Genomic DNA, 27,284 nt, shown 5'->3' with positions numbered 1-27,284 from the left:
TTTTAGTACACTCTTGTTGAAAATGGCTTTTTTTAAGATTAATATCCATACAAATTGCTTTTACCATGCCTCAGTTCACTTTGGTTCTTAGATTTCTATACATAAGTACTATATAACCTCTTAATAAACAATGTTACTCTGACCACCTTTCTAGTCTTTCTCATGCTTTTTGAATAACACATACCTATCCAGAGATATATAGCAATCTTAGATGGCATCCCACCAAGTCTCAAGTGGTCAAATTGGTCTCTTTTTGTAAAGACTTCACATTGATCTTCAGGTTTTATGTTGCTGATACTCTATCCATTTTTGTACAGTAATTTGAGGTGGTGAGTTTTATTGAGAGCTCCTTTACTAAATTTTGTATCCCCTAAAGTTCTGGTTATCATTAACTGTCAAAAATGGCTTGGTAATCAAACTTTACAGAAACAGCAATGTTGGCAAGGATAGCTAACATATTGCATGACAGTGTTGGAAATATTGACAATCTAAAACATTAGATTGAATCTAATACAAGAGAATTTTAAAGAGATAAATGTAAATTTTATTCTTGGTTTAAGCAATCAGTTTCATAAGAACAGAATGAGGAGACATGCTAGAAAGCAATTTGAAAAGACTTGAGGAGATTTTATGAATTGTGAACTCAATATGAGTCAATAGTGTGATGCTGCACTTAAGAAAGCTAATGTAGTCTCTGAATTTGAAGAAGCATATTGTTCAAGATCAGGCAAATAGGTGGTTGGCTTACTATACTCAGTCGTGGCCAAAATCATCTCTGGCGTATACTTTTAAGTTTGGGGGAATCATAGTTTATGAAGAACTGAGAAAAACTGAAAAACGATTAAAGGTGAACAATCAAGATAGTGGAGAATATCATGAGTTCATTTCATATGATGATCAGTTGATAGAATTGAGTATGTTTAGAGTGGGAATGAATATTATTAGTTGGTGGGTGAAGAATGGAAGGGATAGTGATTAGGTTTACTGTTCTTGACACTACAGCAGAATTTAAAGAGATTAAGTTTTTCCTTTCATGAAGTTGTTAACTATGAAAGAAACTAGCTTATTAATTACAAGGCATGTGGTAGACAGGATTGTTTTTCAGCTACAGGTGGCACCAGATGTTCTCAGTGGTTCTTTTTCACTCTGAAATGTGATGTGCAATTCTATTTCCTACATTGTCAGTTCTATGATATCTAACTTAGCAAAGGTACATAGAGAGTTTTCTTATTCCCCCTTCATAAAGATTATTTGAGCATAGATAAAAAACATTGGCTTCAAGACATATATTGAGCAAATCACTACAAACTTCTCACTGTTCTCTACAATTTCTGGAAGAAATAGCCTTAGTCATTGGTTAGGTTTTCCAATATGTCATAAATAAAAGTGATACTGTTCTCCCTACACACACACACACACACACACACACACACACAAATTCTCTATAATTCAAGCAGATTATGCTAAAGTCAAATGCTTAGATTTTGAATAAAACCAAAATATATACTAAGACTATTGAATATCAATCATTCAACTAAATACTAAAACATTCCATTAATAATATAAATTTTAAGAATTTATATTGTTTTCATATAGATATAGAAACTTACTCAAAAATTCTGATGTTAATGTAGACAAAATTGCTAAGAAGGTATTACCTAAATTGGATTGCTTGGTGGTGTAATAAATAGAGTGCTAAATTTAGATTTAGGAAGATCTGAGTTCAAATCTAACCTGATACACTTACTACTTGCATAATCCTGGACAAGAATAACCTCTCTATGCTTCAGTTCCTTTTCTGAAAAAAAGGAGTTAATAGCATTTATTCCCTCCCTCCCCCATAGTTATTGTGAGGATAAAAATTAAATACAGTGGTATCTTGGTACTCATTGTTAATTGATTCCAGAAGGTAAAATAAGTGGTGAAAATGAAGAGTACCAAATGAATTTTTCCCAGAAAGAGTGCATCTCTAGATTGCAGTCTAACCATCTCTCTCCACCCAATTCTCCAAAGGGACAAGTGGGGCTTCCAATGAGGAGAAACAAGCCAGTCCAGCTAGATTCCTCTTTTCTTGATTCAACTAACTTTCTGACAGGAATTATAACCTTTATAAACTCCCAATATCCCACATTGCTCAAACTTTCTTAGGAGGATGTGAAGAGGTCCTGGATGTGGAGGCAATAGCTGTGTTCTAGGGCCTTCTGCAGATCAGGGTTCTGAGTAAGGATTGTCAGAAGTCCTTAGTCCTCTGCCTATGATACGAGCTCCATGTGGGCTCCTCCTGCTGCTGCTTCTCTTTTGCTGAGCACACAGAGCACTCCATGCTCCTTTCAATATTACTGTTTTACTATTTGGGGAGCTGAGACTATATGCCACAGGCACATCATTCTGCAGAACATACCAATGTGCACAACCTCACCATGTGGGCTCCAACCTGACAGTCCTGCAGGAAAAAGAAGAAGAACGAAGAACCTGTACAACATCTTTCAAAAAATTATCAAATAAAACTGCTTTGGATAGCCTAGAAATAGAGTAAAAATAATCATGGAAAGATTTCACTCATCTCCTCTTGAAAGAGATACCAAAATGAAAACTTCAAGAAATATTTGTAGACAAATTCCTGAATTATCAGTCAAGGAGAAAATACTGCAGGAACCCAAAAAGAAACAATTCAAATACCAAGAAACCACAGTCAGGATTACATAGGATTTAGTAGATTGTCTCTTAAAGAATAAGAGGGTTTTGACTAGGATTTTCCAGAAGGTAAAGAACTTGGATTACAACCAAAAAATAACTACCCCAACAAAACTTTCATGGGAAAAATTGGAAATTCAATGAAATAGAAAATTTTCAAACTTTCCTGATGAAAATATAGAGATAAACAGAAAATTCTATCTTCAGATACAAGACTCAAGAGAAATGTAAAAAGGTAAAGAGGGGGCAAACCTGTGTTATTTAATAAGATTAAATTGTTTACATCCCTACATGGAAGTGTAACTCTTAAGAACTTCTGTATCTCTATTAAAGCAGTTAGAAGGAGACAAAAGGTGACTGATGTAAAGATATTAAAAAATTAAGGGCTGAAAAAAAGGGATTGTAATGGAAAGAAGAGGAAAGGTGGAGGCAGAATAGGGTAAATTACATCAGATAAAGAAACTCAACAGACTTATTATAGCAGAGGGGGAAAAATGAGGGGGTGAGCATTGATTGCATTTTACTCTCATCAAATGTGGCTCAAAGAGGGAATAACATGCATACTCAGTTGGGTAGAGAAATTTATCTTACCTTTAGGGAAGTACCATAGGAAAGGGGGGTTGATAGAAGAGAAAGTAAATTGAAGGATGTAGGGATCAAAAGCAAAGCACTGATGAGAAAGGACAGGGTTAAAAAAAAGAGAGAAAAAATATAAATGGGGAAAAATAAGATGGGGAGAAATACAAAGTTAGTAATCATAATGTGATTAGGATGTGAATAGGATGAACTATCCCACAAAGCTAGAAAAATGGATTAAAACCAGAATCTACAGTGCATTATTTACAAAAAATAAAAATAAAGCATTTAAAGCAAGGAGCTATACTCAAATTAAAGGTAAAAGGCTGACACAGAATATATTTTGCTTTAACTGAAGTAAAAGCAAGAGTAACAATTCTGACTTCAACTCTGACAAAAACAAGAATAGATATAATTAAAAGAGATAAGGAAGGAAACTACATCTTGCTAAAAGGCACTATAGACAATGAAGTGTTGTCAGTACTAAACATTTATGCACTAAGTGATATGGCATCCAAATTTTTAAAGAAGTTAAATGAGTTAAAGAAAGAGACAGTAAAATTATGCTAATAAGGGATCTCAACATCCCCTTCTCAGAATTAGATGAATCTAACCATAAAATAAACAAGAAAGAAGTTAAGGAGATAAATAGGATTTTAGAAGAGTTAGATATGATAAATCTCTGCAAAAAATTGAATGGGGATAGAAAGAAGCATACCATTTTCTCAATGGTACATGGCATCTATACAAAAATTGACTACATATTAGGCCATAAATCTTACTATCAAATGGAGAAAGGCAGAACTATTCAATGCATCCTTTTTCAGATTATGATGTAATAAAAATTATATGCAATAAAGAATCATAAAAAATAGACTAAAAACTAATTGGAAATAAGCAACATAATCCTAAAGAGTAAGTGTGTCAAACAGCAAATAATAGAAACAATAATTTTATCCAAGAGAATGATAGTAAAGAGACAATATACTGAAACTCATGGGATGCAATCAAAGTAATTTTTAGGAGAAATTTCATATCTCTAAATGTTTATGGGAATAAAATCGAGAAAAAAGAGACCAACGAATCGGGTATACAACTAAAAAAGCTAAAGAAAGAACAAATTAAAAATCTTCGATTAAATACCAAATTATTGGTATTTACCAATACCAAATACCAAATTATTTCTGAAAATCAAAAAAGAGATTAATAAAAATTAAAAGAAAACTATTGAACTAATAAATAAAACTAAGAATTGGTTTCATGAAAAAAATAAAATAGATGAGCTTTGGGTTAAGTTGAATTAAAAAAAAACAAACCAGAAAACCAAATTACCAGTATTAAAAATGAAAAGAGTGAATTTGCCATCAAGGAAGAGGAAAATAAAGTAATAATTAGGAGTTTTTCTGCCCAACTAAATGCCAAGAAATCTGACAGTCTATATACATTGTTTAAATTTTTAACAGAAGAGGAAATAAAATACTTAACTCCACTTTTGACGAAGAAATTGAACAATCAATGAACCCCCTAAGGGGAAAAAAAATCTCAGACCAATAGATTTACAAAGTAAATTCTTCCAAATATTTAAAGAAAAATTTATTCTTTATAACTATATAAACTATTTGAAAAATAGGCAAAGAATTCCTTTTATGACAAAATTGCTAAAAGGCACTATAGACAATGAAGTGATATCAGTACTAAACATTTATGCACTAAGTGATATGGCATCCAAATTTTTAGAGAAGTTAAATGAGTTAAGAAAGAGACAATAAAATTATGCTAGTGAGGGATCTTAACATCCCCTTCTCAGAATTAGATGAATCTAACCATAAAATAAACAAGAAAGAAGTTAAGGAGGTAAATAGGATTTTAGAAGAGTTAGGTATGATAAATCTCTGCAAAAAATTGAATGGGGATAGAAAGAAGCATACCATTTTCTCAATGGTGCTGATACCTAAACCACAAAAAGCCAAAACACAGAAAGAAAATTATAGACCAATTTTCCTAATGAATATTAAAGCAAAAAAGGCTAAATAAAATATTAGCAAAAAGATTACAGCAATTTATTATGAGGATAATACACAAAGATGTGGTAGGATTATTCCAGGAATTCAGGGCTGGTTCAGTATAAGGAAAACTATTATCTTAATTGACCATAACAATAAGAAAACTAACAAAAATAATATGGTTATCTCAAAAGATGAAGAGCAGCACTTTAACAAAACACAGCACACATTCCTCTTAAAAACACTAGCCAACACAGAAATAAATGAAGTTTCCTTTAAAAAGATAAGCAGCATCTAACACCATTAGCAAGCATTATATATAATGAGCATAAACTAGAAGCATTCCCAGTAAGACCATGGTGAAACAAGGATGCCGATTATTACCACTATTATATAAATATTGTACTAGAAAAGTTAGCTTTAGCAATAAGAGGAGGAAAAGAAATTGAAGAAATTGGATTAGGAATGAGGAAATAAAATTGTCACTCTTTGCAAATGATATAATGGTATTGTTAGAAACAAGCTGACTCCGAAAGTCAGGTAACAAAGAAATTTTATTGAAAGACAAAGTCCAAAGAAATTGAACATTTCTGACCAGAATTGGCTCTTATCCTTCTGACAGGAAGAGGGAACTCTAGGTACAGAAGCAGACAAGCTTTATGCTGTTAGTTTTGTTACAGTTCTCTCCCTCAAAGAATGAATAAGTCCGTTCCCCTCAGGGTTACATCATTTATTACATGCTATTTCTACACATGTTTCCCCTCCCTTGTAATATATTTAATCTTCTGTTGATGAGGTTTTAATTCTATTCAGGGTGTGTCAGATTGTATACATGAAGTTTATTAAGCAAACACAATAAAGAAAAGTTTTTCCCCCAGTCCTTGAACATAGTGAATTTAAACCAGTTTCTAGCCTAGACATCTTTTATCAAAAATTTGAAGCCAAGTGAGTCTCTTCTGAAAGTTCATTGGTCAGAGATACTTATTTATTTTATATTACCTTAAGGCTTACAACATTCTGTGGAACCTTAGCTTTTCAGTATTTCTCATTGTCTGCTCACAGTTTCTGAGGAATTGAATTTTAACTGTTTTATGGAAACTTAATTCTAGTTTGTCTCTCACAATATAATTAGAGAATCCTAGAGAATCAATTTAAAAAACAAAAGAAATTTGAAGGTTATTTGACTGACATCTTCCACCGAAATAATCTTCAAAAAAAGTTTATCTCTATACCTTGCAAAAATGGGTTTTCAGTACTGGTCGCAATCACATATAAGTTAATGACACATTCTGCTTGTCAGGAAGGCAGATTGTAGAAAGTTTAGAAGAGAGTTAAGAGGAAAGGAAGTAGAGGCACAAACTATGGATAGCTTTTCAAGGAATCTAGCCATAAAAAGTAAAAGAAATGTAGGACAATAACTAGTAGGAAAAGAGTGATCAAAAGAAGGATTTTGTAACAGAAGTGAAGAAAAGAATAGGAAGAGATATATAGTATGTTTTTAGGCAGCAAGAAATAGCCAACAGACAAGAAGAAATAGAATATAAGTAAGAGACTAAAAATATTAGAGGAAATAATTTCCTGGGGAAGAGAAGAATGGGATCACTTGTGTATTTAGAGTTTTTCTCTTTGGCAAAGAGAAGTGACATCTCTTCAAGTGAAACAAAGGTAAAGCAGAAAATAGTAAGGTAATACTATTGGGAAATGAGATGAGGAGGAAGGGAGAAGAGGGCATTCTCAGTGAATGAACTAATTTTTTTTTTTCCTATGCAGTATAAAGAAGGTGAAAGAGTGACAGGAAGGATACCATAGAAAAATCTAGGAGGAGTGAAAAGATTTGGAATAAACACTGTGATGAATGGAATAGTAAATTGTTTATGGAGAAGTATAAATTTTCTTGATGAAGTGAGGACCCAATTGAGATTATGCAAAGTAAATTTGTAATGGACCCAGTCAGGATGGTTTTGTGACTTTCTCCAGCTTCATTTATAAACACATGAATAAAAGTAAATGAATTATGAAAGTAATACAAGATTGGAGCAAAGCTTGATCAATGATGAAATAAGGGAACAATAGACTCAAAAATAGAGAACAGAGCAAAATTCACCAAGGGGTCAAATAAAGAAGGAAGATTGTAGCCAGTGGAAGATTGATGGACTGGAAAAGAGTTAGCAATGGAAGAATTAAAAGTCATAAAGAGAAATAAGGTAAGAAATAATATGACAAGGAAACATAGAATGACTAAAACTTATGATCAGAAAAAGGAATTTCAGAATTCACAAATATGGAAGTGGAATACTTACTGGTGATGGCAAGATCAAAGGTATAAACATCTCTGACTGTAGTTGCAGTATGGTGGAGAAATAGGTTATAGGAATTGAGTAATTTGAAGAAGTGTGAAGATAGGTTTTTAAACAGAGGAACAATATGCCTGGTACAAAACTCACTGATTTAGCCAATGATTCCTATGCTGTGATATGAACTTAATATCAAATTCATTTAAGCATAAAAATAAAATGATATCTTGGCATTGTTCTCAATTTCTTAGTTCTTGCTCTTCCTGTGTCACTAATCAGTTGAAAAATCTTCAATTTATAACTCCACAGCATCTCTTGCATCTTACCAGGTCTCTTTATTCAGACTTATCTGAGTAGCTATCACCTTAGTTCAGGAGGCTCTTATCAACTCTCACCTAGATTCTTGGAAAGCAAGGACATCCTCTACACTTCAGTCAAAGTAATTTTCTGTAAGTGCAGATGTGACTATGTCACTCCCCTAGTCAATAAACTTTAGTAGCTTCCCATGGCCTCTAGAATCAAATTTAAACTCCTCTATTTAGCTTTTAATTGCCTTTCACAACTTGGTCCTATTCTATCTTTCCAACTGCATTGTATTTCCTCCCTCTCCCAGACTATGAGATCCAATTATTTCTCTTGACTATCTCCCATATATGTAATTCTCTCAGTCTCTCTCTCTCTCTCTCTCTCTCTCTCTCTCTCTGTCTCTGTCTGTGTGTGTGTATGCGTGTCTCTCCCTTCCCATCTTTCTCTCCCCCCGCCCCCCTCTCTCTTTTATTCTGATAACAGATCTTAGGCAAATCAGTTACTCCTATTCACTTCAGTTTCCTTATCTGTATAATAAATCAGAGAAGGAAATGGCAAACCACTCCCACTTCCCAAGAAAACCCCAAATTGGATCACAAACAGTTGGACATGACAAAAAATGACTAAATAATAACATTGTATATATGTGTTTGCATGATGTCCTCCCCATTAAGTTGCAAGCTCTTTGAGAGCTTGTCTTTTGCCTTTTTTTGTATCCCCAGAGCTCAACACAAAGTCTTGCTCATAGTGGGTGCTCTCTGTGTTAAATTGTTCACTGATTATTAGCTCTATTTTATAAATGAGGCAGTTGAGAAAAAGGAGGTGAAGTGCCAATGTATACACAGATAATGATGAAATCTGAATGAATATCAAAATTTCTTGATTCTTAGACTATGTTACCTGAGGTTGAATTATTCTGACTTTCAAAGATGGCAAAATGTTTTTAATATTCTATCTGTACTATGTTACTTACTATTACAAAATAAAATTAACTAGCAACCATAGAGCACTGGAGAAATTTGGAGAAAAGCTAACTAAATTATATGTAATGATTAATCATAGAAATTTCTTTGGAGTTCAATAACAATTATATTTGTCCCATACAGGCAATTGGTTTCCAAATGCATTAAACAAAGGCAATTTAGAAAACTCTTTCTTCTTTTTGGCATCATTAATGTTGTTGAATATCCTAGGATTCTGGAGCATTTCACATAGGTAAGTACCTCATTACCAGTACTAGTTAGTGGTGGTAGGAACAATTTCTTATTCAATAAAATATTGGTCCTGAAAAAATCATTATGCCAACAAGAATTCAATAAGAATTATGATGAACATATTAGAACAATATAATATAGATTATTCAGAGGAATGAAATGAAATTTAGACTTTTAGTCTTGCATTAATTTTTTCAATAAAATACTGTTTTGCTCGTTTCTAAAGATTTCTTAAAAAGCAAATTTTTTTCTACATTAAATATTAATACTTTTAAAAGAAAAGTATAGTAATTGTCATTAAAAGTAAATATCATTAAATAAATAACCAAGGATCTAACATTGGTTACTCGCTTACATTTAAGTGTTTGAAGCATCATTATTCATTTCTGGATCAGCAAAAGCTTAAGGATCATTTAGGCAATAATTTGAGATTATTGTACTGTCTCTTTTGTCCCATTTATCCATTCTTACTCCCAAGGATGAGGGCCTGAGCCACTAGGTGAGGTTCACAAAAACGCCTAAAGTACTGCTAAAACTACTTCTTGAGGCAAGTAGGGAAGGATAATGATGGGGATCAGTTCAATCTTCTAGTCCCATCCTTTGTGGAGATTGTGGATAACCCCACCTTGCTATGTCTAATCACAATTCCTGAGTTGTGTCAAATCCTAAGCTTAAATTTCCCCTTTAAAGCTGTCCATGGCCCATGGCATCCTTGCTGAATTCCTTTTAGAGTTATAGCCCACAATGGCACTGTACCTTGTAATGTTTTTCCCTTCATCCCTCCTCCATGCCATTTGGTATCTCTCCTCTCAATCCTCCTGCCAAGCTTCATGGTGTCTTTCTCCTTCTTATGCTAACTCTTTTAGAGTGTTAAATCTCTCTATGGATTTAGCCTGCCTGCTAAGGGCATACTCCAACCTTATGGAATGTGGAGTATTCCCTTTCTCCTGGTAATTGTAAGTTCCACTAGGGAACTTATCTTTTCCATTTTTAATTATTAAAACCTCTTTCCTAGCTAACTATATGTGCTCCCAACTCTATTTCATATTTATCATTCCTCATGTCTAGTGTATCTCTTTATTTTGTCTGTAACGTCTTCTAAATAAACTTACCTTTTGCCAAAGAAAATGGCCATTGTGAATTCTTCACATGACTGAATCCCAACATTCAATGCCTGAACCTCAGTCTAATATATCTTCTAAACCATATTACCATCAATCCAACTTATTAATTCAGTGATATTCCCCTATTTATATACATCTAATCAATCTATATTTTATTCTCTTGCTCAGTGCTATCCCCACCTAAAACCTATCAATCACATCTCAAAATCACACTGCACCATTCATTCAACTCTTTCTTTCTTGTCATCTCTCATTCACACCCCCCAAAAAAAACCATGATTTATTCTTCCTATTCTGATTCTGTATCTTGCTTCTGATTACTTTTCCCTGCCACAGCAATGGGATATGGATTTCTAGATAGGCAGGTATCCTTAGAATTAAAAGATTGCAATGTTGGAAAGACTTCAGCAACCATCTAGATTGGGGTCCTCAAACTTTTTAAATAGGGGGCCAGTTCACTGTCCCTCAGACTGTTGGAGGGCCGGACTATAGTAAAAACAAAAACTTTGTTTTGTGGGCCTTTAAATAAAGAAATTCATAGCCCCGAGTGAGGGGAATAATCGTCCCCAGATGCCGCATCTGGCCTGCGGGCCATAGTTTGAGGACCTCTGATCTAGTAAATCCTATAACAAAAAAGCATTATATCTACAGTAGCCTCAACAAGTGACCATCTAATCTTTGGAGTACTCATCTCAAATGAGTAAGAAGGCACTCACTTTTCAAACAGTCCATTCCTGGTTTGGATAGCTTTAATTGTTTGAAATTCGTTTATAGTCTGAATAAATCTTTCCAACTCATACTTACTGTTCCTTTTTTTGCCATTTAGGACAAATAGAAAAATTTTCATTCCTCTGTCAGGTTCAACTCCTCAAATATCTGAAGACAACCAGCATATCACCTTTATCTTCTCCATGCTAAACATCTATTATTTACTGAAATCGCAGGATCTCAAAAAGTTTCATCATCATAGTTGCCTTTCTTTTCTCTAGTTTATCACTGTAATCCCTAAAATGTGGTATCCAGTACTGCACATAGTACTCCAGAGGTGATCTAATCCAGGGAATGTACTATTGCATCACTTCTTCATTCTAATATATATAATGTTCATATTAACACAGCTTCCAATGTATTTATTCTTGGCAAGGGGTATGGAGTGAGGGAGCAATGCCACATAAAGTTGTATACTCATTTTGTTCCACTCCACCAAAAACCCCCAGATCTTTTTTTCAAATCAACTGCTATATAACCATGAGTCTTATGCTTTTACTTCCAAAGGAATTTTTCTTTTTCCTCTTTTTTCTTTTTTTTTTTTTTTTTTTTTTTTTTGCTAAGGCAATTGAGGTTAAATGATTTGCCCAGGGTCACATAGCTAGGAAGTGTTAAGTGTCCAAGGTCAAATTTGAACTCAGGTCCTCCTGACTTCAGGGCTAGTGCTCTATCCACTGTGCCACCTACCTGCCCAAGAATTTTTCTTAACACAAGTTTAAGACACTCTTTATTTCAGCTAAATTTCATTCAATTAAATAAAATCTAATATTCTAGTCAATCAAGTTCTTGAATCTTGACTTTCATCTAATGTGTGTATTCTTTTTTTAATGTTAAACATATACAATTCTTCTGTACTTAATTCTACAATTATCATACTGCACAAGAAAAATCACATCAAAAAGGAAAAAAATGAGAAATAAAATAAAAAACAACAAAAAGTGGAAATACAATGTTGTGATCCACACTCAGTCCCCACAGTTCTCTCTGGGTGTAGATGGCTCTCTCCATCACAAGACTATTGGAACTGGCCTGAATCATCTCATTGTTGAAAAGAGCCACATCCATCAGATTTGATCATAATATAATCTTGTTATTGCCATGTACAATGTTCTTTTGGTTCTACTCACTTCACTTAGCATCAGTTCATGTAAGTCTCTTCAGGACTCTCTGAACTCATCCTGCTGATCATTTCTTATAGAACAATAATATTCCATAATATTCATATACCATAACTTATTCAGTCATTCTCCAATTGATGGGCATCCACTCAGTTTCTAGTTCCCTGCCACCACAAAAAAGGCTGCCACAAACACTTTTGCACATGTGGGTCCCTTTCCCTTTTTTATGATTTCTTTGGGATAAAGGCATAATAGAGATATTGCTGGATCAAAGGGTATACACAGTTTGAAAGTCCCTTGGGCATAGTTCCATATTGCTCTCCAGAGTGGTTGGATCAATTCACAATTCCTCCACCAACAATGTATTAGTATCCCAGTTTTCCCACATCCCCTCTAATATTTATCATTATTTTTTCCTGTCATCTTAGCCTATCTGAGAAGTGTATAGTGGTATTTCAAAGTTGTCTTAATTTGTATTTCTCTGATCAATAGTGATTTAGAACATTTTTTCATATAACTATAAATGGTTTTAGTTTCTTCATCTTAAAATTGTCTATTCATATTCTTTGACTATTAATTGGAGAATGGCTTATATTTTTATAAATTTGAATCAATTCTCTCTATATTTTAGAAATAAGGCCTTTATCAGAACACTTGAATGTAAATTTTTTTTTACCATTTCTCTGCCTCTCTTCTAATTTTGTCTGCATTGTTTTTGTTTATACAAAATTTTTTAATATAATATAATCAAAATGATACATTTTGCATTTTATAATATACTTTAGTTTTTCTTTGGCCACAAATTCCTTCCTTCTCCTGAGATCTGAGAAGTAGACTATTATTTGTTCTTCTTATTTGCTTATAATATCACTTTTTATGTCTAAATCATGAACCCATTTCAGCCTTATCTTAGTATAGGTGTTGGTCAATGCCTAGTTTCTGCCATACTATTCTCTAATTTTCAAAGCAATTTTTGTCAAATAGTGAGTTCTTATCCCAAAAGCTGGGGTCTTTGGGTTTATCAAACACAAGATTACTTTAATTACTAATTATTATTTCTTGTGAACCTAACCTGATCAACTACTCTATTTCTTAGCCAGTACTAAATGGTTTTGATGACCACTGCTTTATAATATAGTTTTAGGTCTAGGCCACCTTCATTTGAAATTTCCATTAATTCCCTTGAAATTCTTGACCATTTGTTCTTCCACATGAACTTTGTTATTATTTTTCTAGCTCTGTAAAATAATTTCTTGGAAGTATGATTGGTATGGCACTGAATAAATGGCATAAATACTTAAATAAATGAATACTTTAGGTAGAATTTTCATTTTTATTATTTTAGTGCAGTTTATCCATAATTATTGATAATTCTTCCAATTGTTCAGATCTGATTTCATTTGTGTGGAAAGTGTTTTGTAATTTTGTTCATGTAGTTCATGATTTTGTCTTTACAAGTAGACTCCCAAATATTTTATATCATCTACAGTTATATTAAATGGGATTTCTCTTTCTATCTCTTGCTGATGGACTTTGTTAGTGACATCTAATAGAAATGCTGATTATTTATGTGGATTTATTTTGTATCCTACAACTTTGCTAAAGCTGTGAATTTTTTCTAGTAGTTTTTTAGTTGCTTCTCTAGGATTCAAAGCATATCATCATGTCATCTGCAAAGAGTGATAATTTGGTTTCTTTATTACCTATTCTAATTTTTTAAATCTCTTTTTCTTCTCTTATTGCTAAAATTAATATTTCTAATACAATATTGAATATGGAAATGGTGATAGTGGGCAACATTGTTTTACTCCTGATTTTATTGGGAATGGTTTTATTTTATTCCCATTACATGTGATGCTTGCTGGTGGTTTTTAATAGATACTACTGATCATTTTAATGAAAACTTCACTTATTCCTTTGTTCTCTAGTGTTTTTAATAGGAATGGATGTTGGATTTTGTCAAATGCTTTTTCTGCATTTATTGACATAATCATGTGATTTTTGTTAATTCAGTTATTGGTATAATCAATTATGCTAATACTTTTCCTAATATTAAACTAGCCCTGCATTCCTGGTACACATTCTCCTTGGTCATGGTATATTGTCCTGGGGATAACTTGCTGTAATCTCTTTGATAATATTTTATTTAAGATTTTTGCAGCAATATTCATTAGTAAATTTGGTTTATAAATTTCTTTTTCTATTTTGATCCTACCTGGTTTCAGCATCAGCACCATATCTCCATAATAAAAAAAGATTTGGTAGGATTCCTTTCCCTATTTTTCAAATAGTTTGTATAATATTGGAATTAATTATTCTTTAAAAGTTTGATAGAATTCACTTGTAAATCCACCTGGCCCTGGAGATTTTTACTTAGGGAGTTGATTAATACTTTGTTCAATTTCTTTTTCTAAAATGGGACTATTTAAGTAATTTATTTCTTCCTCTGTTAATCTGGGCAATCTATATTTTTCTAAGTATTCATCTATTTCTCTTAGATTATCAGATTTAGATCAGATCAGAAGAGTTCACTCTTCATTTTTGATACTAGAAATTTGATTTTTTCTTTCCTTTTATGAATCAAATTAGTAAAGGTTTATTTAATTTTGGGGGGGGGGGTTCCCCATAAAACCAACTTTTAGTTTTGTTTATTTGTTCAATAGTTTTCTTACTTTCAATGAATGTCCCCTTTTATTTTCAGAATTTCAAATTTGGTATTTATTTAATTGGGGGATTTTAATTTGTTTATTTTTTCTAACTTTTTTAGTTGGATGTCCAGTTCATTGATCTTTTCTTTCTTTTATATGAGTAAACATCAAAAAATATATAATTTCCCCTATGGACTGCTTTGGCTGCATCCCATAAATTTTGGTATGTTGTCTCATTATTGTCATTCTCTTGGATGAAATTATCAATTGTGTTTATATGTTGTTTTACCCACTCATTCTTTAGAATTAGATGCTTAATTCCAATTAATTTTTGGTCTATTTTTCCTTAGTCCCTTATTACATGTAGTTTTTATTGCATCATGAGCTGAAAAAAAAAGTGCATTTACAATATCTTGCCATTCTGTATTTAATTTTGATGTATTTATACCCTAATACGTAATCAATTTTGTGTAGGTTTCATGTACCACCAAGAAAAATATATATTCCTTTCTGTCCTCATTCAATTTTCTCCAAAGGTCTATCAAAACTAAACTTTCTAAAATTCTATTTACCTCCTTAACTTCTTTCTTATTTATTTTGTGATTCCATTTATCTGGTTCTGATAGAGCAAAGTTGATATCTGCCGCTGGTATAGATTTGCTCTCTAAACTTCTCCTCTGGAATTTGATGCATATATATTTAGTATTGATAATTACTTCATTATCTATGGCATCCTTTAGCAAATTGTAGTTTCCTTCCTTATCTCTTTTAATTAGATCTATTTTTTACTTTTGCTTAATCTGAGATCAGGATTGTTACCCCTGCTTTTTTTTTTTTTTTTTTTTTTTTTACTTCAACTGAAATATAATAGATTCTGCTCCAATCTTTTATCTTTACACTATAAGTATTATTCTGCTTTAAATGTGTTTCTTGTAAACAATATATTGTAAAATTCTGACTTTTAATCCAGTCTCCTATCTGCTTCCATTTCATGGGAGAGTTGATCCCATTCACATTCACAATTACAATTATTAAGTCCATATTTCCCACCATCTTATTTTTCCCAAGTTATACTTTTCTTTCTTTTCCCCCTTTCTCTTCTCACCAGTTAATTTCTGGCCACCATCTCCCTCAATAAGTCTTTCCTTTTTATAGCCTCTCCCCTCTTTTTTATCCCTTTCCCCTTCTACTTCTATTCTCCCTTGTATTAGCCTCCCACTTTCCTTTCTCCTTTTCTTTCCCACTTTCCTATAGAGTGAGACAAGTTTCTCTATCAAACTAAATATGTCTTTTTGAGCCAAATCCTATGAGATTAAGGATGACACAATGCTCATCCCTTTCCCTTCTTTTCCTCAATTGTAATAGGTCTCTTTTGTCTCTTCATGTGATGTAATTTACCCCATTTTACTTTCCCTTTCTTCTTCTTCCAGTATAATCCTTTTTCCATGCCTAGTTTCTTTTTTTATATCATCACAATAAAGTCAAAGTACACCTACACCCTCTAAGTATACTTCTAACAAAGATACAGTTCTTAAGAATTAAATATATCATCTTCCTTTACAGGGATGTAAACTATTTAATCTTTTAAAAAACATAGTTTTTTTCTTCCCTTTTTACCTTTTCATACTTCTCTTCAATTCTGTATTTGAAGATCAAATTTTCTGTTTAGTTCTGGCCTTTTCATAAAAAATAAATGAAATTCCTTTATTTTGTTGAATCCATTTTCCTCCTGAAAGATAATGCTTAATTTTGCTGGATAATTGATTCTTGCCTGCAGTCCAAGTTCCTTTGCTCTCCAGAATATCATATTCCTTTAAGCCTTTCAAATGGAAGCTGCTAGGTTCTAGGTAATCCTGATTATGGCTCTTCAATATTTGAATTATTTCTTTCTAGCTGCTTGCAATATTTTCTCCTTGATCTGATAATTCTAAAAGTTTACCTGTGACATTACTTGGAGTATTTATTTGGGCATCTCTTTCAGAAGATGATCAATAGATTTTTTTTTCCAGTGACTATTTTAGCCTTCGTACATCACTTGATGATTTCTTGAAAGACTTTATCTAGACTTTTTTTTTTTTTTCACTGTGGTTTTCAGGTAGTTCAATAATTCTTAGATTATCTCTCCTGGATCTATTTTCCAGGTTAGTTGTTTTTCTGATATTCTTTTCTATTCTTTTTCTATTTTTTTCTTTTCCTTTGAGTTTGTTTGACTAATTGTTGATGTCTCATCAAGTCATTCATTTCCATTTATTCAGAAATAGTTTTTAGTGAATTATTTCCTTCATTTAACTTTTTTTTATCTCCTTTTGCATTTGACCAATTGAACTTTTAAATGAGTTATTTTATTCATTGGATTTTTTTTTCCAATCAATTTTTAGAAAGTTATTCTCTTTTTCCATTTCACCAATTCTGTTTTTCAAGGAATTGTGTTGTTGTTTTTTTCCATTTCGCCAAATCTGTTTATGAGGAGTTGTTTTCTTTTTCCATTTCACCAAATCTATTTTAAGGAGTTTTCTTCACATAATTCAGCATTTTCTTTTCCAAACTCTCCTGCAAACTCTCATTTCCTTTTCTCATTTTTCTTCTAACTCTCTTTTAAGATCCTTTTTGAATTCTTCTAATAAAACCTTTTTACATTTGGAGATTACCTCATATCACCCCTTGAGGCTTTATCTGGAGACATTTTGCCTTCAGTGCCTTCAGAGTTTGAAGTCTGTTGTTCCTTCTTTCCATGTTTATCCTTCTCCTATCTATAGTCAGAGTTCTTTTTTGCTATTTTGCTCATTTTTAAAGGTTGAGGTCTGCTCTTCGGGCAAAGGAAAGATTGTCCCAAGCTTTCTCTATAGTCAACAGCAGCTTCATGCTGCTCTGGGGCCAGTACTGCTGACTTCCTTCCTGTGCTGGATGGGCGTAGCTGGGGTCCAAGAGCTCATTCTTTGTCTTCTATAATTGCATTGGAGGTCTCACAGCTAGTCTGCTGATCCATTGGCTTCTGAACCAAAATAGAGTAGCCAAAACTGCTATATTTTGACTAAGAGCCATCCAGTAGATTGCCTCAACTATGGATACCTCTCCACTCTGGATCCCTGCATTGAACCCATGCTGGACCACCTCCATCCCAGCCTGATTGACCTTTCCTAAATTTCTTCCAAAATATGTTCTGCCCAAAATTTGTTACTCTCCAAATATTTGTGGGTTCTGTCATTCCAAAATCCATTCAGAGACTTGATCTAGTGTTGATCTAAGGAAAGACAGGATGAGCTCAGACCAAGACTTGTCTACTCTCTGCCATCTTGACTCAACACAAGACTCAATGTGTGAATTCTTTCTAGCAGCTCTGGATCCTTGAATTTTGAAAACTTTCTTTCCATGAGCTTTTCTAAATTATTGACATACTTCTTTGGTAGGTCAAAGCAAGCAGGTCCCTAAGAAGAATTTTGGTTGTCTTATTCCATGAGGAGCCTCCTTCCAAATTAATCTCAAATCATTAATGACTCTAGATCTTGTTATTTGGCCAGTTCTGAACCCATTAGTTATACTATTATGTAGTGAAGATTTTTCCTTTCCAATAAGAAAAACATAAAAGATTTTATGACTTGGTAAAAATATTAAATTATATCTAAAATATTATTATGGTCTATAATCCCATAAGAAAAAGGAAATATGGATAGTATGGAATGACCTACTCTTAATGAAGTGTACTTAGCTTTTTATGATCACTTCTTTTTTATGAGATATTCACTAAACTTCTCTTTAATAATATATTTTAGGGTTTGTTTTGTCCCCTCCCCTTCATAAATCAAAGCCAAACTTTCTAGCTTACAAGCGATATCTTTAATTCCCTTCCCTTTTTAAAAAAATCAGGACATTTGCTTGTTTCCAGTGCTTCAGTGCCTCTCCCATTCTCCATGCTCTTTCCAGAGATCATTGACAGAAGTCCAACAATTGCATCTCCTAATTCCTTTAGTGTACAAAGATATAGTTCACCTAGGCTGGGTGACTTGAATACATCAAGGGAAGCCAAATGCTTTCTTACCATCTCCTTATTTATCTTGAGTATGAACTTCCCATTTTTCATATTTGTTCTTCCCTTTCTAGAGCAAGGATCTTTTTTTTTTTTTTTTTAGAGAAAACAGAATTAAAATAAAAATTCTCTGGGTTTTTAGTTATCATCATACTAACCTTACCAAGCTGTCATCCTTACTTAAGGATTTTTACCTAATATTCATTTTTTTAATTTAATAATCCTATTCTGATTAATTGATTCCCTTTCAAATACTCTTTATTTTATTTTATATATGTTAAATCATTATTTTTAAAAGGGATCTATAGGTTTTACCAGACTGCCATGGGTGAAAAAAATTGAGAATCCCCTTTTTTGTCCAATATAGTTTTCATTTCCTCATCAGAGTTAATTCATTCTGAACTTTAGTACCCCGGACATAATTCTGATATGACCACATTATCTTTTGTACTCATTCTATCCAACAAGTACCTGTCTTCCAAGTTGATAGGTGACTTCTCCATCCTTTTACATTGCTTATTCTTTAGGGCTTAGGATTTGGGTTTTTTTAGCTTTTCTGTATCATGGATCCCTTCTCAAAATAATGTTCTTAGGTGTTTAAAATAATATAAGAGAATTACAAAGGAACATAATTGTGCTGAAATATTGTTATTGAAATATAAAAAAAAAATTCACAAGCCTCCTGAAAGGTATGCATGGATTCCAATTTAAGGACCTCTAATTTAGATAATTCTCCTTTCCCCTTCTCATCAGAGTTGTTTCTCTTTCTCTTTTTAGGTTGTCAGTCCTAAAAGTTTCTCATTCCACCTGAGCTAATTTACACAATAGAATTTTAGCATATGATATATAATAATAGATTTAGAGCTAGGAGAGACACTTAAAGGCCATTTAAATCTTACTCCACTCATCTAGCTGAAAGAAAAAATACATAAGATTAAACAATTTACTCACTGACACACAAGCAGTGAAAAAGAAAAGATCCTACTTATAATTTCTCTGACCAATTTGAAATCCATTCTCCTCAAATTGAGGATACATTTTAGGCCAGTTGATCATTTTCCTAAAAGACTTTAAAAATGAAAAGGGAAGGGGCAGCTAGGTGGTGCAGTGGATAGAGTACCAGCCTTAAAGTCAGGAGGACCTGAGTTCAAATATGGCCTCAGACACTTAACACTTTCTAGCTGTGTGACCCTGGGCAAGTCACTTAACCCCAATTGCCTCAGCAAAAAGAAAAAGGAAGAAGAATGTAGCTATGTATACTTGCCACAGACATTATTTTAAATATAGGAAAATAATAACTATAGTAATAATAGCAGCAGTTCTCTTTTCTTACTTTTCTTTTTCCTTTTTCTCCTGTTCCTTCTCCTTAGATATTGCAATCTAAATCAGTTTCATAACCAGAGAACCAGAGGACATCATGTTGAAGAAACACTTCTCCAAAATGACCAGTATCTAAAATATTATGACAGTATCATGGAATTTTCTTCCACTATTGATCATTATGAGACAACCTTGTGAAACTGGATTTGATTTGTCATCACAGTGTTTTTAATTTGTAATTTTCAGGCTGAGTGTTTTGTGTAGTTTGATGTATACCCAATATTTTTGAGATTTATGTCATCATTATCACTTTTTCTGTTTAATTTGGAAAGACACATAAATTTAGATTTTATGTTTTGCATGACTTCATATGCATAATGGGTATTTTAGTAAAAGAAGGAGTAGATGGAGAGAGAAAATTTGCAATTAAAAGATATATAATTTTTTCAAAAAGAAATTTAGATTTTGCAAACAATTATGCTTTCACATGGATATTTTACTACACGAAGTTATTTTAAAACTAATTAATGTATGCCATAAAATAACAGATATTACTGTGCTGCTTTTCAAATTGAGAAATGTATTCCTAATGTAGAGAGAGCATAGCTATTGAAAAGCAACATTCATAATATTAACCACAAGATCTGTTATTTTTTATTTTTGTCACTTTAAGCAAAAACATAAAACACACCTTAGCAGATGATAAATTTCTCTGAGGGTCACAATCATATCTGTGTATTACCTATATGTTACTCTAACCAAGATTTAAATTAGATGATTAGAAAACATGGTCTAAGTTTAAAGGTTAAGTTTCCCCCAAAGAACCAATGATCAAAAGAGGTGGCAGACTGTGTTGGATCTGTCAGGCTTATATGAATTAATGAGAATATGCAAACTATGGAAAAAGAGAAAGAACTAAAAAAGGTTATGGGGATATTGACTGACCAGAAAAGTGGCCAGAGTAACCAACAGAACAGAAGTACTAGAAGGAAATCCTTAGTGCTAAGGTTTATTCTATCTCCACTGCTACTGTGATACTAGTTTAGATATCTGGAGGGTGCCATGTGCAGAGAAAGTGACTGCTTTGCAATAAAGTGAGACCTGGAAAGCCAGATAACCCATGTCTGATTTCCAATTTGAAAGCTGGGGAAAGAAGGGTAGAAGCTATCATTTTATTCCATAGCATCTGCTATTTAAGCACAAGATAAGTAAAGTTTACTATTACTGCTGTAGTATTAAATCCCTTTAGAGTGCATGTAAAAGATTTTAGATTTGTAGAACAAAAGATGTGCAAAATCTGACTTGTTGTGGTATGCATATTCATTTTTGCCAAGCAACTGCTATAAAATTCCAGGTGTTTTCAGTTCTATTTTAAAGATAAGTGAAGAGGTATACACAGTCTCTTTAGGACTTCATGGGCATCCATCACACACACACAAAAGGAATCCTTTTCTGTTGCAGAAGTCAAAATATACCATTGCAGAATTGGTTTCTAAAGGGGAATCAGATGGTCAAAACACTCTCAGGCCTCTGATAAGGATTGTTCAGTAGATCTTATTGTTAATTGGAAATTTGTCCTTTTTTCCCCTAATCTTTTTGTAATTCATTAATGTGTAGATCATATCCAAAAAATGAATATTAAACCTCTAGTTGTTCCCATACAATACAAGATAACCCATGGAATTATTAACCAATAGTAATCCTAGAAAAACAACTAATTTGGCAATATTAATGTCAGTTAAAAACACAGCTATTATGCATTCTTCCATTTGGAACAAGACATTTTCAAAGAATAGTTTAATCTCTAGTGCTTAGCAACACTGTCACTGAGCACCTGGAACTGTATAGGCATTAAGTATAATTGGTTTTGCTTTACATAAATCTGTAGCTTTGTAAATAAGCAGAAGAGTTCATTTTCTAAATAATACTAATTAACTTAAAGGAACACTTTGTTTGCAGAAGCCTGCTGGGTTTCATACTGTATTTTTATGGTATGCTCAGTGGCAAGCAAAGTTTTGGATCTCTTTACTCCTCTAATTTTTTTTTCAGCTACTCAGTGGCAAGAATTCTCTATCCCTCCAGGCATTTGTTCTTTTTATCATACAAAAGGAAAAAAAAACAAATTGAAAATATAAGGTTTTCTCTGAAATATTCTTAATTTCTGTTTATGACAATAACTGAGACTTGAGAGAAAAGATACTTGAAAGAGTATTCTGTGACCCAAGAGCATAGGACAGACCCAGGATAATCCTATCTTCAACTGATGATGATATCATTTATTCTATATCCTATTCTTTTTTAAAAACTTCCTATAAGTTATTTTTTTAATTAACAAATTTTTTTTCTCCTTACTTCCCTTCTCCCACTGAGAAAAAAAAAAAGAGAAAAAGAAAACCCTTTTAAGAAAAATGTATTATCAAGCAAAACAAATTCCCACGCTGACCATATAAAAATTATATCTCATTCTCTAATTCAAATATATATCACTTCTTTGTCAGGAAGTGGATTTCTTCAGCATCTATCTTCTGGAATCATGGTTTGTCTTTGCATAGATCAGAGTTCCTAAGTCTCAAAGTTGTTTGTCTTTACAATGCTATAGTTATTGTATAAATTGTTCTACTTCTTCTGCCTATTTAATTTTGCATCAGTTCATGTGAGTCTTCCCAGATTTTTAAGAAGCCATCACATTCATAATTTCTTATAGTACAATGATGTTCCATCATATAAATATGCCATAATCTGTTTAATCATTTCCTCAATTGATAGGCATCCCCTTAGTTCTTCTCCATCACACACACACACACACACACACACACACACAAGTATGAGTGTATGTGTGGAGAGACAGACACAGACAGAGAGAGACAGACAGAGACAGAGAGAGACAGAGAAAAAGAGAGAGAAACTCTTTCCTCTTTCTTTGAGCTCTGTAGGCTGTAGTCCTATAGTCCTAGTAGTGATATAGTTGTATAAAAGGACATTCAGAGTTTAATAATTTAGCGAATATAATTCTAAATTGCTTTCCAGAATGGCTAGACCAATTCACAACTCAACTAACAATACTTTAATATGCCTGTTTTCCTATAGGCCCTTCAATATTCATCATTTTCCATTTTTGTCATCCTTTCCAATATTATGAGTGTGAGATGAAACTTTGGAGTTGCTTTAATCTGCATTTCTTAAATTAGTAATTTGGAGCATTTTTAAAATGTGGTTATAGATAACTGGCAACAACAAAAACAGAAAACTATCTCAAAGAAAACAAAATGTGTGTATGATAAGGTTTTACAAATATCTGAGGGGGGAAAAAGAAAAAAAAAGGGAAAGGAGAAAAGGAAAGATATAGTCAATTGAATGTTCCATAGAATCACAAGGAGAGATAGGGTTTTCATAAATGAGCAATGAAAAAAAAGAGAAGGAGGAAAAAGGAATGGGAAAAAACTAGTTATCAAAGGTACATCCCATGCAAAAAAAAAAAGGGGGGTGGCTAGAATAAAAGACAAAAGTAATAGAGACTTTATATCAAAGGAACATTTCATCAAAAATGCATATGATAGAAGACAAAAATGGTAGAGACTTGAAAGAAGCAGAAGGGATTAAAAGGTATCTAGAATATACAAAACAACTATACAAGAAAAATGTTAACACTGATAATCATAAGGATATGGTTGCTGATCTAGAGTCAGACTTACAGGAGAATGAAATTAAGTGAGTTTTAAGAAGCATTGTTAACAATAAGGCTAATGGAGGTGACAGAATACCAGTTGAGCTATTTAAAATCTGAAAAAAAAAAATGATGCTGTTAAGATCTATATACAATATGCCAGCAAATATGGAAAATTCAACAGTGGCAACTGGTTTAGGAAAAAAAATTATTTTGTGCTCCAATCTTAAAGAAGGATAATGCCAAAGAGTGTGAAAATTACTTAAAAATTGCATTCATTTCACATGCCTTCAAGGTTATGATTAAAATTATACAAACTTGACTTCAGCAATATGTGAACTAAGAATTACCAAAAGTGCAGGTAGATTTTCAATGAATCAAAGAAACTAGAGACAAAAATGCATACATTTACTGGATTATGGAGAAAGCAAGGGAGTTCCAGAAAGACTTCTGCTTCATTGATTACACTAAAGCCTTTGTGTGGACAAGAAAATGTGACAAGTCCTCAAAACAATAGGAGTCCCAAATCATCTTACTTGCCTTCTGAGAAATCTGTATGTGGGTCAAGAAGCTATAGTTAGAATGAAACATGGAACAATTAATTGGTTTCAAGAGTATGAAAGGAATATGAAAAAGCTATATATTGTCACCCACTTATTTAAATTATATACAGACTATATCATGTGAAATGCCAATCCAGATGAATCAAAAGCTAGAAATTAATGTTGCTGGGAAAAACATCAACAATCTCAGATACACATAGACAATACCACTCTAATAGCAGAAAGCATAGAAGAATTAAAAGCCTCTTGATAAAGCTTAACTGAAAAACAGCAGCAGCAACAACAAAAAATAGTTAAGATTATGGCAACTGGCCTCATCATTTCCTGGCAAATAGAAGGAAAATAAATGGAAGCATTGTCAGATTTTATGTTCTTGGGCTCAAAGATCCTTGCGGATGGCAACTACAGCCATGCAATTATACAGAAAAAGAAGTTGGTGAGAAAGAAGCAGTATGCTAAGAATCAGTACTCTGGACTTCATATATTATGTTTGTTCTTATTCTTTTCTCTTTCCCTCACCCAGAGCTCAAACATACGATCTTCTTTTTTTTTCTTTTCTTTTTATGATGCAGTATTCCACAGCTAGAGTTTTTTTTTCTTATAACTAATCTCTCTCTTGATTTATCCTTCCATTTATTTTTCTTCTCCTCTCTCTCTTTTGTTGTTTCCCTGTTGAATCAGTATTTTCAAAAAAATTATCAATTGCCAACTATGTTCCAAACACTGTGTGAAGTACTTGGATATAAATAAATGTAAAAGACAGACTATACTATCAAGAAGCTCACAGACTAATAGGGAAAACAACATGCAAACAACTACATACATGATAAATTGACAATAATCAATGGGAAAAGCACTAAAATAAAAGGGAATTAGAAAAGATTTCCCATAAAAGATGGGATTTTAGCTGAGACTTAAAGGAAGTCAGGAAGACCAGGACGAGGCAAAAAAAAAAAAAAAAAAGGAATCACATTTCAGGCATGCTAACTGCCAATGGAAATACCTGGAAGTGGAATATCTTGTTCAAGAAATTGCAAGAAGTTCAATGTCACCAGATCCAGGAGAATGTTATGAGGAAGAAATCAGCTACACTACTTTTTACTTCATTATCTTGACATTCCTTTTTACCCTTTTTTTGTATGACAACATTCAAACAATTTCATGCATTGGTTATGGATTTGTCTAAATATGAAAGAAAGGTATCTTACTTCTAATGGTGAAATACAATTTTTTAAAAAAGGAAATGCATCAAATTGTTTGACTTTTCCCCAATAACTTTTTAATCATTTTACTCCCTTGCCCTCATAAACCCATCAAGTAATCATTCCACTCAGATGAGCAAGATGAGATTTCTACCTCCCTCTTATTCCATTGCTATATCTAAAAGGGTTTCTTCTTCAATGTTCCAAGTACAAGAAATACCAAGTTATTTCCTTCTTTCTCCCATGTCCCTTTGTTGACAACTTAGTTTTCATTTTAGTTTTTGGAAGCACTACCACCAACACCCCTAGCCCCAGACTTATCTCTCTTTATTACCTCACTGACCCTTAGACAATGTAGAATTGTAAAAGAGCAATAGTTTCTTCTCTTCTTTTTAGAATGAATTTTACTAGTCGTACAACATCACCATTTCCTCCATCAAGATAGTTATTCACCTGCAAGACACCATTAAGTAGGGCTGAGAAACAGAGAAAACTTTTACCTACTGTCATTTAACATCATCAGCAAAGTTGTTCCCATCACCTACTAAGACCACCAAGCATGCACACCCTCTACCTAAACTCAGCCCTTGTGGTCAGTAAATCTATACTAGTGTCTATGATATAAAATCACAACTTCCTTAAGAGATAATAATCCACTTCCCCAAGTCCTATTGCCCCATTAATTCTATTAACTCTTTGCAGACTTTCTGATTGTTAAACTTGATCTCCGTTATGCAATATGAGCACATGATCAAGATTCTAGTGGTAGCTAGCAATACTTAATATACTTTCCTTCCTTTCTGAACAAATTCATTGCCTGAACGATAATTTTCCTCTATAGACCAACCACTGACTTTACACTAGGGGACAGCAACACATATGTTGTTGTCCTCTCATACACAATAACCTCCCAATTCCTTGATCTTTTCCATTCTATCTCAGTAATACAGGAAAGTCAGATCCTTTATCTCACCATTGCTCATAAATGTTCATATTCCATGATCAAGTTTATAAATTCTTTTTTTCATAAAATCTTCTATCATTACTCTCCTTATGTCCCTTACCCATCTAACACCTCTATGTATCCTCATTTAGAGATACTTCTTCATCTCTCAATGCTCTCATAGTTTCTATCTCTTCTTTCCTTATTTACCAAACTGAACCCTAAAGCTAAATTGTTCAATTCTATGCTACATTCTACTTTGCACATTCTATACTTTCCCAATTCGTTCACCACATCTTAAGAAATTTTTTACATCATTTACCACAAGATATTCCATCTCTTCTTCCATAATTGATTCTTTAATGCAGAAAAGGCATTTGACAAAATACTAGAAACACAAGAAAGCATAGAAATAAATGGAGTTTTCTTTAAAATGAAAAAGAGCATCTAAAACTATCAGCAAGCATCATATGTAATGGGGATAAAACAGAGCCATTCCCAATAAGATCAAGGGTGAAATAAGGTTGCCCACAGTATTCAATATTGTGTTAAAAGTTAGCAATGAGAGAAGAAAAATAAATTGAAGGAATGAGTGTAAGTAATAAGGAAACAAAATTATCACTCTTTGCAGATTATATGATGGTATACTTATCGAATTCTAGAGAATCAATTAAAAACTATTAGAAACAACAACTTTAGCAAAGTTGCAGGATACAAAATAAATTCATATAAATCATAGGCATTTCTATATGTTATCAACAAAGTCCAATAGCAAGAGACAGAAAGAGAAATTATATTTAAAATAATTGTAGATAACATAACG

At 32.8% G+C, this 27,284-nt stretch overlaps 1 protein-coding gene across 1 annotated transcript in view; it reads left to right on the top strand.

Moving 5' to 3' along the window:
* Nucleotides 1–20,287, top strand: part of SLC15A5 (solute carrier family 15 member 5) — a 156,853-nt gene extending 136,566 nt beyond the window's left edge. The window contains exons 8-9 of the mRNA XM_003771188.1: nt 8,980–9,088; nt 20,140–20,287. Of these exons, the coding sequence (XP_003771236.1) occupies nt 8,980–9,088; nt 20,140–20,287 (257 nt within the window). The remainder of the gene's footprint in view (nt 1–8,979; nt 9,089–20,139) is intronic.
* Nucleotides 20,288–27,284: the final 6,997 nt, after the last annotated feature.

This window comes from Sarcophilus harrisii, chromosome 5, assembly GCF_902635505.1.
Source record: "Sarcophilus harrisii chromosome 5, mSarHar1.11, whole genome shotgun sequence".
Classification (NCBI taxonomy): domain Eukaryota; kingdom Metazoa; phylum Chordata; class Mammalia; order Dasyuromorphia; family Dasyuridae; genus Sarcophilus; species Sarcophilus harrisii.
Note: the sequence above shows the minus strand (reverse complement) of the source record. Positions and strands in the feature narration are given on the sequence as shown.